The sequence below is a fragment of the Phaseolus vulgaris genome, chromosome 11 (genome assembly GCF_000499845.2).
Source record: "Phaseolus vulgaris cultivar G19833 chromosome 11, P. vulgaris v2.0, whole genome shotgun sequence".
In the NCBI taxonomy this organism is placed as follows: Eukaryota; Viridiplantae; Streptophyta; class Magnoliopsida; order Fabales; family Fabaceae; genus Phaseolus; species Phaseolus vulgaris.
Genome location: NC_023749.2, coordinates 43,291,789 through 43,306,195, shown reverse-complemented (window position 1 = coordinate 43,306,195; position 14,407 = coordinate 43,291,789). Strand labels below are relative to the sequence as shown.

General features: G+C 33.1%; 1 protein-coding gene across 1 annotated transcript; it reads right to left on the bottom strand.

The window, feature by feature from the left end:
* Positions 1 to 1,830: 1,830 nt before the first annotated feature.
* Positions 1,831 to 2,867, bottom strand: LOC137808133 (uncharacterized mitochondrial protein AtMg00810-like). The gene is made up of 3 exons (XM_068609095.1): positions 2,840 to 2,867; positions 2,322 to 2,429; positions 1,831 to 2,261 (listed from the first exon to the last, which is right to left on the bottom strand). Exons 1-3 carry the CDS (start codon positions 2,865 to 2,867, stop codon positions 1,831 to 1,833), a joined length of 567 nt encoding a protein of 188 aa, XP_068465196.1.
* Positions 2,868 to 14,407: the final 11,540 nt, after the last annotated feature.

Sequence of the window (14,407 nt, the reverse complement as noted above, 5' to 3'; positions counted from 1 at the left end):
TATGAAGAAGAGTCTCAGGAGAGTACTGATCCCACAGTTAAGTGATCATTTGTATACAAATTTATTAAAAAAAAACTAAATTAAAAGCCAACTTTAAAGTTAAATTAAAAATTAAAGGATATAAATGAAAATCAATATTAAATAAAATAAAGTCTTGTTTTTCTTTTTAACTTATAGAAATGCACGTGATTTTACATCCACTCATTTTCCTTCTTGAACTGTGCGAGTAAAATATATTTTTCGATTAAAATTGATAGGTTTCTCAGATTAATTATCCAAAAAGAAAACAGAGAGACAAAATTGTTTATATTTTCAATTTATCGATCTAAAATCATATAAAAGTTAAAAAAATTTAATAGTATAAGTAAATCAAAATAATAAAATTACTAAGTAAAAGTGATATAATTGATATTAATCAGAGATTGATTTCGAAAACTGTATGCACAAATAACTTTATTAGAAGAGATTATGTTATCATACAGTCTTTATACTTTAAAAATTAGTACTATGGACAAAAAAATATGAATAATGTTTAAAAAATGAAAAGAGAATTAAGAGATTAGTACTCCAAAGTGTAATATCTCCCATACTATGGTGCGGTAGACATGATCATGTCAAATTCATTGTAGTGAAAAATACTCTAAAGTATGATATGAAGTAAGATAAATCATTAGATAACTATTCACTCATCCATTCAATAGTTATGATGGATATTGTTATGGAATGTAATAAATTTATTTTATTTTGATCCAAAGTATAACGGATATAAAAGAATTGATATATATATATATATTAATTATGATATTATACAAATTATTTATAGTTAAATAATGACTGATATTACAAAATTCTGAATAACACCTGGTCTTCTTCGTCCACTATAGTTTATTCCATACCATAATTATACTTTAGTTATTTTATATAAATTTTTAGACCTAAGATTTTCATGGCCTTTTGTGGAAAACATTGAAAAGAAAACTCGATTATTTTTTTTAAAGAAAGTTAAAACATGCTCTCATTCTCTTCTATTTCTCATCTAAGGGCTATCTAAGGGTGAGGTGGGTAGAACCATCGCCTTACACTCCATAATATAGTTTTATTGATTAATATTTTAAATTAAAATAAACTATTGATTAGTTAGTAAAATAATTTTTTTTTGGATATATTACAAAATAGAACAGAGATGAACAAAAGAGAACATAGATGAACAAAAGAGTAAACTGAAGACAAAGGATATGAGAATGAATATCTCTTCTTTCTTATTATTCAAATCAAAACAAATGGTTTGAATATATACAAGTACTACACTCATTCTAAAGAAGGAAAAAAATCAATAATTAAATACTAAAATAATATCACAAAGACAAAATAAAGGTTATTCACCTCTATAAAGAGAAACAACTGATAATTAGAAAAGACACCCAATTATTCTCCTCTATAAAGAGAAACTGATAATTAGAAAAGACTCCCAATTAGTATTAGGATCCTTCTATAACTATGGTATCTGTACCCTTTAATGATGAAACCCAGCTTGGAACAAATATTCTTAAAAGATTGAGGACTTAAAGCTTTGGTATAAATATCAGCCAGTTGCTATGTGGTGGAAATGGAAAGCAAATGGATGAGACCCTTCTTTAATTTTTCCCTTACCACGTGACAATCTATTTCTATATGTTTTGTACACTCGTGAAATACTGGATTTGCTGCAATGTATCTTGCTGAGTCATTGTCATAGTATAAAAGAGATGGTTGCTCAAAAGGAACTTTGAAATCTTGAAGAAGATAAGTTAGCCATTAAATTTCACATGTAACAATGGCCATTGCCCTGTATTAAGCTTCACAAGAACTCTTTGATATTGTTCCTTGCTTCTTTGATTTCCAAGATACGAGAGAATTCCCAAGATACACACTAAAACCAGTCACTGATTGTCTTGAATCACTGCAGGTGCCCCAATCACTATCACAAAATGCTTTGAGATGAACAGAAGTAGTGGAAGAGAAAAATAGACCAAGACTTGGAGCCCCTTTGATATATCTAAGAATTCTAATAGCTGCATTATAGTGAGCAATTGTAGGCTTAGCAAGAAACTGAGAAAGTTGTTGCACAAAAAATGTTATGTCAGGTCGGGTATTAGTGAGATACATAAGCCTTCCAATCAATCTTCTGTAGGTTTGGATATATGTGAAAGGAACACTTTCAGTAGAAGAGAATTTCTCATGATTATCAATAGGAGTGGGTGCAGGTTTGCAGGCTAAAAGACCTGCATCGGTTAATAATTCCAATGCATATTTCCTTTGATTTACCATTATTTATGTCTTACTTCTTACTACTTCTAGACCAAGAAAGTATCTTAAATTCTCAAGATCTTTAATCTTGAATGTCTGATTCAAGGCTTGTTTGATTCGAACAATCTCTTCTTTATCATTTCCTGCCAATATTATATCATCCACATATACCAATAATGCTGTAAAAGATCTTTCAGAAGAATTAATGAACAAGGAATGATCATTCATAGATTGAGTATATCCCATAGAAAGCAAAAATGATGACAGTTTGGCAAACCATTCTCTGCTGGCTTGCTTAAGGCCATATAAAGTCTTTTTTAGTTTACAAACTTTTCCTGGTGGAATAGAAGTCAATCCAGGAGGAGCAACCATGTATACATCTTCTTTCAAATCTCCATGTAAAAAGGCATTGTTTATGTCTAATTGTTTCAATTCTCAATTATAAATAGAAGCTAAAGAAAGAAGCAACCTTATGGTGGTCATCTTTGCTACTGGAGAGAAAGTATCGAGGTAGTCAATGCCTTATGTTTGTGTATATCCCTTTGCCACTAACCTTGCTTTATACCTTTCAATTGTTCCATCGGCCTTATATTTTATTTTGAATACCCATTTGCAAACTATGACAGCTTTGTTCTAAGGCAGAAGAGCAGTCTCCCAAGTTTGATTTGACTCTAAAGCAGATATCTCACATTGTATAGCTTTTCTCCAACAGTCATGTTTCACAGCTTCAGAATAAGTGTTTGGCTCAACATGTGAAGAAAGAGACATAACAAAAGATTTGTAAGAAGGTGATAAATTGCTATAAGACAAAATAGAATTCAAAGGATATTTAACTCTTGAAGATGTACTGGAAACATTAAGGTTACAATGATAATCCTTTAAATACTCAAGTGGTTTTTTTATTCTTCTGCTCATTCAGACAAATGAATCTGATTCAGAACTTTGTTCTATATCATGATTTTCATTGAGGTTTTGGTCTATATGGGAACAATCTTCTTCTGAAACCTCAATTTGTGACTCAGAATTATTATCACTGCTATTTTCAACATTATCACAAGGTGTATTATCACAAGGTGCAATAATGGCTTGTGATGGCCGACTTAAGACAGATTGATCTTCAACAAACAAAATTTGATCATTAATGTCGACACTGTTAGTTTCATTGCTAGTATCTTGAACCCTTTGGTATCGAAAAACATGTTCATAAAAGACAACATCCCTAGACACAAAAATTTCTCTTGATTGAATATTCAACAAAATATATCCTTTTGTCCCCCGTTGAAAACTAATAAAAACACATTTTGATGCTCTCGGATCAAATTTTCTTCTATTTGTTGACAAGGTGCTAGCATAACATAAAGAACCAAACACCTTTAATCCATTAAAATTTGCATTAGTTTTGAAAAGCATTTCATAAGGAGAAGAATAGTTTAAAACAGGTGTGGGAAGCATGTTTATAATATGCGCAACATGTATCACAGAATATGACCAATAAATTTTGGGTAAATGAGATTGTATCATAAGAGCTCTTGCTACATCTAATAAATGACCATGTTTCCTTTCAACTACACTATTTTGTTGTGGAGTATTGACACATGATGTTTGATGTATTATTCCTTTACTGACAAAAAAATTAGTCATGAAAAATTAAGTTCCATTATCACTTCTTATTATTTTTATTGTTGTCTCAAAAATAACAATAAATTTTCCAAAACCTTAACAACTTCAGATTTTTGTTTCAAAAGAAAAATCCATGTGTACCTCGAATAGTCATCAACTATGGTCAAGAAATATTTATGACCATGAATTGATGGTATTGAGTATGGTCCCCAAATATCTACATGAATCAAATCAATTTTTTTTTTTGATTTAGATGTACTAATAGGAAAAGAAAGTCTTTTTTGCTTTGCAAAATGACAAACATCACAAACAAAAGATTTGTTATATTTAACAAAAGAAAATTTATTCTTGATAACATCAATACATTTATTTGAAATATGACCTAATCGAAAATGCCAAAGGGTTTTTAGATCACTAGCACTGACATTAGCAATATTGATGGTGTGTGTACATTCAAGGGGTTTAATTTGAAATTTCTGGTAAGATGGGATCCTGAGTATATAAAGTCTATCTTGCGTCTTAGCGATTCCAATCATCTTCATAGATATCTTGTCCTGAATGTGACAACCATTAGAGTCAAAGGTAAGAACACAAGATAGTTTACCAATCAATTTTGCTACAGAAAGAAGATTAAAATTGAAGCAAGGAATGTACAAAACATTGTCTATGACATGATTTTGATTGAGAAAAACACTTCCAGAATAATTGGCAATGACTTGATTTCCATTTGGTAATTTGACATAAATAGGATCAATTTGATGATATGAAGTGAAATAAGTTAAGGATGAACAAATGTGATCGGTAGCACCACTATCAATAATCCAAGAACTAAAAGAAGAAATAAAATTATTACTTGTTTGATTGAAGGGATCAGAGGGAATAACAGAGACTTGATTAGAAGCATTGTCACTTCATTTAGTCTGTTGTAAAAGAGCTAACAATGTTTGATACTGCTCAGGAGTAAAACCAATTTGTTGAGACTTCACTTCTGACTTTGAACCTTCATGATTCTGCTCATTATTATTGAAATTTGTATTCTGAAAAACTGCATTAGTATGACTCCCATCATGATTCTGATTTTTAAACATGAAATGAGGTGGAAATCCATGCTTTTTATAGCATGTATCAATGGTATGCCATGTCTTTCCACAATGACTACAAATTTTGGAAGTATATCCTTTTCCATTGCTTCCTCTTCCGTATCCACCACCTCTGCCATAGGTTGTAGCATTGTTTTTATAACCTCCTTTGCTAGTAGCAATCATTGCCTTGGATTGATCACCAAATATTTGCCTATCTTGTTGTGTAACAAGAGAGCAAACTTTATTCAAGGATGACAAAGGGTCCATCAATAGAATTTGAGTTCCACAGTCGAATAATTATCATTTAGCCCCCTTAGAAATTTGATAATCTGGTCTTGTTTTTTATATTTATAAACATTCACAAGAGAATTGCATTTAGAGGCACATGAAGAAGTGGATAGCAGGAGAAAAAGACCAAGTTCATCCCAAAGAATTTTTAATTGAGTGAATAGTTTGTAACAGTCAACTCACCTTGTTTAAAAGAAGAAATCATCTCCTGGATATCAGAAATACGAATCATGTCTCCTTGTGAGAACCTTTCCTTTAAATCATTCCATATGTCAAAGGCATTGTCCATACAGATGATGCTCTGCGCGATGGATTGAGAAACAGCCTTGAGAATCCACGAAACAACCAACATATTGGCTCTCTGCCATGTTGGAAACAATGAGTTGGTACTGTTGGGAGCTTCTATAGTTCCATCAATGAAACCTATTTTTTTCTTTGAAATTAGGCTCATTTGAAACGAACGAGACCAATGATGATAATTTTGTCCATCAAGAATAATAGGGACAATAAGAAAGGAAGGATTATCTGATGAACTAACATGGTAAGGTGAACTAAGATCTTGTGAGGGATCATCAACTTCACCCATGAATAAATGTAGCAAGCTCTGATACCATATTACAAAATAGAACAAAGATGAACAAAAGGGAACAGAGATGAACAAAAGAGTAAACTGAAGACAAAGGATATGAGAATGAATATCTCTTCTTTCTTATTATTCAAATCAAAACAAATGGTCTGAATATATACAAGTAGTACACTCATTCTAGGTCGTGAGAAGTGTGAAGAGTGATTGGTTTGGCCAAATCACTTGGAAAAGGTGGAAGAAGAGACCAAAAGGTGTCTATCTTAGAGAGGCTAGAACAGATAGTGCATAGGATTGCAATTTTCTAGTATAACACTCATATAGTTAATCTGAATTTTGAAAAGGCAAGCACCCTGTTTATAGATTATAGGGTCGGCCAAATACAAGCAAAAATGGAGGGTGATTCAAATTTAAAAACTTTCAAAAAGTGGCGCCAAAAGAAGTCACACTTACCATGTGGCGCCAAATTTTTTTTCATGTTCTCCTTCTAGATTCTTTATAACTGGCCTAGGGTTTAAGATAGGTCATAATGGAGCCTAATTAAACTCTAGGTAGGTTTAGAAACACTAAACCCAAACCTAATCTAATTAAAGATAAATACAATTCAAAATTCTAATAATGTTGTGTAGGTCAACATTATTTTACAAGAAATGAAATTCTATTCTAAATTTTAATAACTAGATAGAGGTCTAAGATATGTGGGAATGTCCCTTTGAGAGTCTCTATTGAATTCCATTCTTCTTGGAGTCTTCTGATTCTTGCTCTAGTAGGACTTGTGGTTGGAGGCTCTGCCATCACTAGTAGTGTGTTAATGCTTGATGGTGAGGATCGAAAGTTGATTGTCCATAGGGCTAGAATGAGACCGAAAGGTGATTTTATGTTTTTGAACCCTACTCAGCCCACCATGAACTCAATGGTTGTAGAGCATGAAGTTGAGACTATGGTGAATTGTTCTATCTTAATGTAGAGGTAAAATTATAACAATTGCTTATTGCTCTAGATAACCTCGCGCGAGGAATATACTTGATTTGGCCAAAACAGGAACATTGATCTTGAATAAAAAAAATGCATCTATGAATAGCAATAATAAATGAAAGTAATAGGGTTATTCCAATTCTAACATATGTGTTTATTTATATTTCTCTACTTTTGTGATTTATCTAACACTTAACCTCTCGATCTAAATATTTATTAGGATATTATTATTATACATTATTATTACTATTATTATCATCATATATGCAAACCATCTCAAGTTTATGCCTCACTTCATTATAAAAGATAAAATATACTATGATATCATTAATTCCCTATGGATACAACAACCCTCAATTGTACTACAACTGACTCGATCCTCTTGTCGAGTAAAAGATTGGATTTTTATTGAGCTTAACTGATATACACCAAGAATTTCTGGCATCTTTCTAGGGATTTACTTAAACCACTCACCAAAGACATGCACTGTAATACAGACTGAAGCTTTATGGATACTCACATTAATGTGTCAACTTGGTCTTTGAATGTACTTATTTTCTGATCTTAAGTTTTAAACAAACACTATGGTTGGTCAATCATGGTGCTTTCTTCATCTAGCAGATAATGTGCTCATATAATCTAATCTTCATCATATCAAATCCAACTTCAAGTCTTGTTGGTTTAAGCATTTAATCAAAACTATAGGATGTTGAACTTTTAGTCTAACAATCTTCCACTCTTTGATAGTGGTTAAAAACAATAAGAGTTTGCATAAGATGTTTATATTCAGCAGTTCATAGGCATGGGGTGTTCCCCGATGCTTCTTCTTTTTAGTTGAGATCTCCACCTGATGTTGGTCTTCTTTTTCTTCTGTTCTTAGGGACTACAACTCTCTTTTCTTCTTCTTATTGGCTCCCTCTCTGATGTACATCTTTTTCTTTTCACTCCCTACATTGAGGCTCCCCCTTAGATGGATATCGTCTCATGATTCCTTAATCTTCTTTTGAGCATGGGTTCACCTAACTTTATCTCCATTTATCTTATCTTTTCTTCTTAAGAAAAAATTCCTCTTATTTCTCTCCCTTTTTAAGCATCATCAATAAAGGAGTGGTGTCTCGTGTGTAGAACACCACATAACAAGTTGGTAGTACAACAATGAAGGTTTTTGTTTTGAGCAAAGGATAACAATGTTCCTTTTACATTTCTCATATTTGTGCATTGGATGCAGAATTGTTTATGTCAACAAAAGGAATGGAAGGTAAGCTGTTAACATATTGGAAAGGTTTCTCTTCTAGTTCTAGACCATTTGTATAGTATGAGTCGAACTTGTTGTTAAACAAAAGAAACTCATGAGACATCCAAAGTTCTAGGTCTTTCTTCATGAAAGATGCTAACATGTTGCGTGTTGGTCAACATGAAGATGTAAGAATTGATGACTTAAACAAGAGGGGGGGGGGGGTGAATTGTTTATCAAAGATTTTCGCAAAAATTTAATAAGAATGAAACTTTACCAAACAATCACATGTAAGAAATTAAGGAAAGCAATCAAACAATGATTAAGAAATTACAGAATTTTAACCGATTGAAAATACATTTTAATCGGTTGTTTATAGCAGTAGTAAGAGCAGAATTCAAACAAACAGTTATAAGGAGTGAGAGAGAGAGAGATTTACATAGCCAATTTTATATTGGTTCACTCAACCTTGAGCTACATCCAGTTCCCAGAACAACCATTGGGTTCCACTAGTAATCACTCACAGATTACACCAACACAGCCACAAAGAGGTGATCTTGAAAACCACAAGACCCACTCACCCTCTTTGCAACTACACACCTGATGGAGATCAAGATCAAGAAGAAATAGAAGCCAATAATCAAAGACAGGAAGAGGTAGAAGCCCAAGTTGTAGACGCTCAAGAAGTCATTAGCCCACCTCATAGGCTTACAAGGAGCAAGTTCAAGGAATTAGGAAATAGTGGAAGGTTGTTTTCTCTTTTTATTATATCTTTTGTTTTAAAAGGTGCTTAGAGGGAAACATTAGACACCTCTTTTGTAAAAGCATCTTTAGGCTTCAGTTTAGGAAATTCTAGAAGCTTGGGGAGTGAGCTTAGTAGGGGCGTGAGTGTAGGAGTCTTTTGGGTAGCTTATAGAATAAGCTTTGTAAATGACCGGCCCTTGCTCCTATAAAAGGAGGGCTTAGGTCCTTCATAAATCAGATTTGAGAATTGTGGTAGCAAAACTCTCCCAAATTGGTGATTGAGTGTGTGAGAACTTGTCTTCTCCTCTTCCTTGTCTCATCTTGAGTGCCTTGGTTCTCTCAAGTGGCGGCTTCCCACACTTATCTTGGAGCATTCATACTTCAAGTGGCATGTCCATCAACCAAGCTCTTCATTCTCATAAGTTCCTCTATTCTCCATCTTTTCATTTCATTTCCATGTTCATACGAATTCAAAAACATGCTTAGGTTCCTTCTATTTGGTGTTTTGAGCTTAATTTCATATAGTGTTCGGTTCTTATTCTCTTTTGCTGGATTCAAGTGTTTCCTCTTCATTTCTTACTGATTTGTTCGGTGCTTTTCATTTTCTAAGCATTTTAATCGGTTCATTTTCTTCCTTCTCTCTTTTAATCGGCTCAATTGGCAAGAAATGGGTCTTCCATGTGAGTTTGGTGTTTGGTGCAAGTTTTGGTGAGTTCTTGAAACATAGAACATTGATCCATTTCTATTAAAAGTGCCTATTCATTCTCCAACTCAAGTTGATTCCATAAAATGTCAAAGAATCATCTATATCTTGCTATTGGAATCATATCAACACCTCAATTCAAAACACCCTTTGACTTTACAGGATTTCACACACACTTACAAGTTTATGAAAGTACAATTACAAGAATCATGAAAGGAATAGAAAACACCTGAAATTACAGAAATCAGGAACTCCTATGATGAGACCTTGTACCAGTGCACAACTTAACAACAATCTTGCAAAACTTTTGAAAACTTCTTTCAAATCAATCTCAATCTCACTTTGTTTGATATAAAACTTGTGTATTTTGTTTTGAAAGAAAGGCTATATTTATAGCACAAAAAACTAGTCGTTTAAGGCAGCATTTATTGCCAAAATAGTTTTGATTCACATGCAAAACAGATTAACAGGTTTTCAAAAAGTATAGAAAATCACATGTTGATTTGACCAAACTTTAAAAGCAGTTTTCATTTCCAAGATTAAGTGGAATCTGATTCATGAAAAGCAGTTATTGTAGAGATATTTTGTATTCAAAGATGTAATTAAGACATTGTTAACCAAAAACATCACTGGGTTTGAACAGAATTACAAATCAGAGCTTAGAAATTAAAAAAAGATTTGCCCAGTGCTGACAGAGTGAAAACAATCGGTTGTTTCGAAGAAACAATCGGTTGAATTTCTGCATTGATGAATTTTTTTTTTTGAGAAAATCAGATTTTCAACAACCATGCTATATTCAAACATCCAGGTTTATAAGGCACACAAATTTGTATTAAAGACAAAAGAAATATAAGCTAACCATAATCCAAGCATAGGCATATCGAAGAAATACATAATTAGATTTAAAAGCTGTTTAACGATGAGAAGAACAAAGAATTATCCTTCAGATTTAAGATACACAAATGTAAGCAGTACATAGAATCATGACAATTCTTTGACTTGCAAATAAATCTTCTTGAGATCCTAATCTTTCTGGCCCTTCAAGTAAAGTAAAAAATCTACAAAACAAAACTTGTTAAATCACAAGATTTGATCCCTTAAAGAACTTGGGACCCTTTGTGTTAGACTTATCTTTAGAACCATCAAAACATCTTGGAATCCATATAAAGACTCCTTTAGGAATAAGAGACTTTTGAAACTTGCATAACCTAACTGAATGACCTTTCTTCATGCAATAGAAACATGTAACAATCGGTTGAATCGACCTTTTAACCGATTGTTTTTCTGGTACAGATGAAAAAGGTTTTGAAATTCCATTTCCTTTGCTTTGTGGATAAAAACCTAAACCAGCTTTTCCAAAAACAAAATTTTGAGATGCAAGAACATCTTCAAAGTTGGATTTTCTAGTTGTAAGTTTATCCATGGTTTTCAAAAGATAATGAATCTTTCTTTCAAGATTTTCACAATTTTCACAAAACTTTGAGTCACAACTGAAAGTTGAGTTCTTGTAAATCAAATCAAGGTTTTCAAAATCTTCTTTTGTTTTTCTCAACTCTTCTTCCAATGACTTGACTCTATTTTTCAGCCAGTTGTTTAGACCTTTCAACCGATTGTGAGAAAGAGCCAATCGGTTAGCCTCTTCATGAGTTTCATTAAAAGCTTCAAGCAATTGATAATAATTGTTACCTTTGATTGAAGAGGATGAACTCATGCTACTGGATACAGATGCTCTCAGGCACAGGTTTGCTTCTTCATCATCAGAAGAGCTAGAGGATGATACCTCATTGTCATCCCATGCAATATATGCCTTCTTGGATTTTCCCATTTTCTCATTTTTGAAATTTGTTTTATCTTTGCTTTCATTGTTAGGGCATTCTGCTTTGATATGACCTTATTCACCACAGCCATAGCAAGTGTACTTGTTAAGATTAAAATCATTAGGCTTTTTAGAGCTATACCTTTTTGAAGCTTGGTTTTTCTTCTTCAAGAACTTGCTTACATTTCTTGACAATAGACTCATGGTGTTTTGAAGCTCATGCTCCCTTAGCTTACCAAACAAGGAAACAGCTGTCATTGATGTCAAATATTTTGATTATGATATGGCAGTGACCTTTTGCTGCCATGTTCTATCAAGACACTTCAAGATCTTGATGTTTATCTCCTCTTTATCAAAAGACTTACCAAGACTCATCAAATGATTGACTATGTGAGAGAACCTTTTCTGAACATCACACATGGTCTCTCCTTTCTGCATTCTAAAGAGCTCATACTCTTGGATAAGAGCATGCTTTCTGGCTCTCTTGACATCATCCCTTCATGTGTGACTTCAAGAATGTCCCACATTTCCTTTGCTGAGCTACATTGTGATACCCTGAAAAATTCATCACAACTTAAAGCAGATGTTATTATATTGTTAGCAATCCAATCAAACTTTGCTTTCTTGCTTTCAGCCTCAGTCCATTCAAATGAAGGTTTATCAATTAAAACCTCATCTCTTTTAACTTGAAGTATAAAGGGACCATTTTCAATTGTTTCCCAAATACCCTATATCAGTTGAATGCATAAAGATTTTCATTCTTACCTTCCAAAACTGGTAATTTACACCACAAAACAGTGGTGGTCTATTTATGAAGCACCTTCCCGAAAAGGCATCTTGTCAGCCATGTAAAAACAGTTATTCAGAAACACAGTACTTGAATAATTTTCAAGAACCTAGCTCTGGATACCAATTGTAAGAATTGATGGCTTAAACAAGAGGGGGGTGAATTGTTTATCAAAGATTTTCGCAAAGATTTAATAAGAATGAACCTTTATCAAACAATCACATATAAACAATTAAGGAAAGCAATCAAACAATGATTAAGAAACTATTTACAAAATTTTAACCGATTGAAAATATGTTTTAATCGGTTGTTTATAGCAACAACAAAAGCATAATTAAAACAAACAGTTATAAGGAGTGTGTGTGAGAGAGAGAGAGATTTACACAACCAATTTTATATTGGTTCACTCAACCTTGAGCTACATCCAGTTCCTAGAATAACCACTGAGTTCCACTAGTAATCACTCACAGATTACACCAACACACCCACAAAGAGGTGACCTTGAAAACCACAAGACCCATTCACCCTCTTTGCAACTACACACCTCAACTCAGAACACCCTCTCACTTTATAGGATTTCACACACACTTACAAGTTTATGAAAGTACAATTACAAGAATCATGAAAGGAATAGAAAACACTTGAAATTACAGAAACTAGGAACTCCTATGATGAGACCTTGTACCAGTGCACAACTTAACAGCAATCTAGCAAAACTTTTGAAAACTTCTTTCAAATCAATCTCAAGCTCACTTTGTTTGATATAAAACTTGTGTATTTTGTTTTGAAAGAAAGGTTATATTTATAGCATGGAAAACTAGTCGTTTAAGGAAGCATTTATTGCCAAAACAATTTTGATTCACCTCCAAAACAGATTAACAGGTAGGTTTTCAAAAAGCTGTTATGAAATGTTACAATCCACCAGTTGAAAAGTCGTTTTAACCGGTTGAATTGGTTAGTCAATTACATAACCAAGTCAAAAACAGTTTTAAAACCTCCAAACAAGCCAAGTGACAAACAACCGATTATTTCGATAATTCAACCTGTTGTTTTTCTCTTTGCTTAGAAAAACATTTTTCTTAAAACAGATTGATCAAGCTTTGTGCAATGGACTAGGAAAGATCTTACAAAGATTCTAAACACCCTAGACTAAACCCAAAAAAAAAAATAGCAGCACAGCTTCAAGCTTCATCATGGATTTGAAACATCAAAGCTCCCATGTTCAACAGAAGACTCCTTGGTTAGACAATAAGGATCTTTGTCTTCATCTAAAAAAATATTTTTGCCTTTGTAGAGATGCAAGGGTACTTGCATTTGAGGACGATATACTAGAAGCATATAAGAGGTTGAATGAGTGATACAACATTGTACTGAACCAAAAGCAAAATAGTTTTTTTTCAAACGATGTTGATTGTTTTGTAGGACTTATTGTCTTTTGAGCCTTCTTCATACATTTGATGTCACATCATCTGTATAGTGTGCACATCGTCACACTCTTCCATTCCTTCAAATCTTCACTCTCTGATAGATTTTGAAGGTTAATGAGAACAATCCAAGTGATGCACAGAGGTTTCCTCTAATGGATCCATGGCATGATGAGTTGCATCGAGTGAGACAAGGGTGATGATCTCAATCAAATTTATAGGGCCTCCAAACACTAGATTTGTTGAAGGAATAATCCTTTGTAACTATAAGTCAACTCATTCTAAAAACTCAGTTTGGTTTGAGGTTGAGTGCAACATGATGAGGTTGGTATGTTGTAAACGAGTGTTGGAACTCTGAAGTATGTATCTAGCACATGAACTTATGATCGACTATCTTCTTTATAAGATATATTTATCCATGTTACTCAATGACAAGCAAGCTTCATTAATGAATAGTGTCGGAGAAGGTAGCCCAACTCAGTCTTTGACATGGTTGAGAAGTTGTTTGTTTTGGATTTCTCAAGCCATGGGTTGTGTCGCCTTTTCTTGAGACCTCCTTTCTCTTCATATGAACCAACCTTAGTTTCAGAGGAAAGAGTTTGTTTCTGGTTTTCCATTTACACTTCTTTGGTTTTAGAAAGGAAGGTAGAGAAATGCTTTCTTTAAAGACCATGAATTCTTGTTTCCATTTTGCACTTCTTTACTTTTGGAAGGTCGATTCACCATCAATTAGTGTGTTGTTATTTCTTCCATGTGTCTGCGTAAGCAATGCCTCAATGATCATGTAAGCAGGAATATGTCGTTACCTCATAAAATACATTTAATGATCATTAACGCCTTTTTAGAGTCAAGTCAAATGACAAAG

Bases quoted from the DNA above. Each gene is read 5' to 3' on its own strand.
- LOC137808133 (XM_068609095.1), bottom strand. From the start codon at position 2,867: ATGGAACAATTGAAAGGTATAAAGCAAG. The intron at 2,430-2,839 runs GTTAGTGGCAAA...TAATATTGGCAG, and splicing joins ATTGAAAGGTATAAAGCAAG to GAAATGATAAAGAAGAGATT. The intron at 2,262-2,321 runs GTAAGACATAAA...TAACCGATGCAG, and splicing joins TGGTCTAGAAGTAGTAAGAA to GTCTTTTAGCCTGCAAACCT.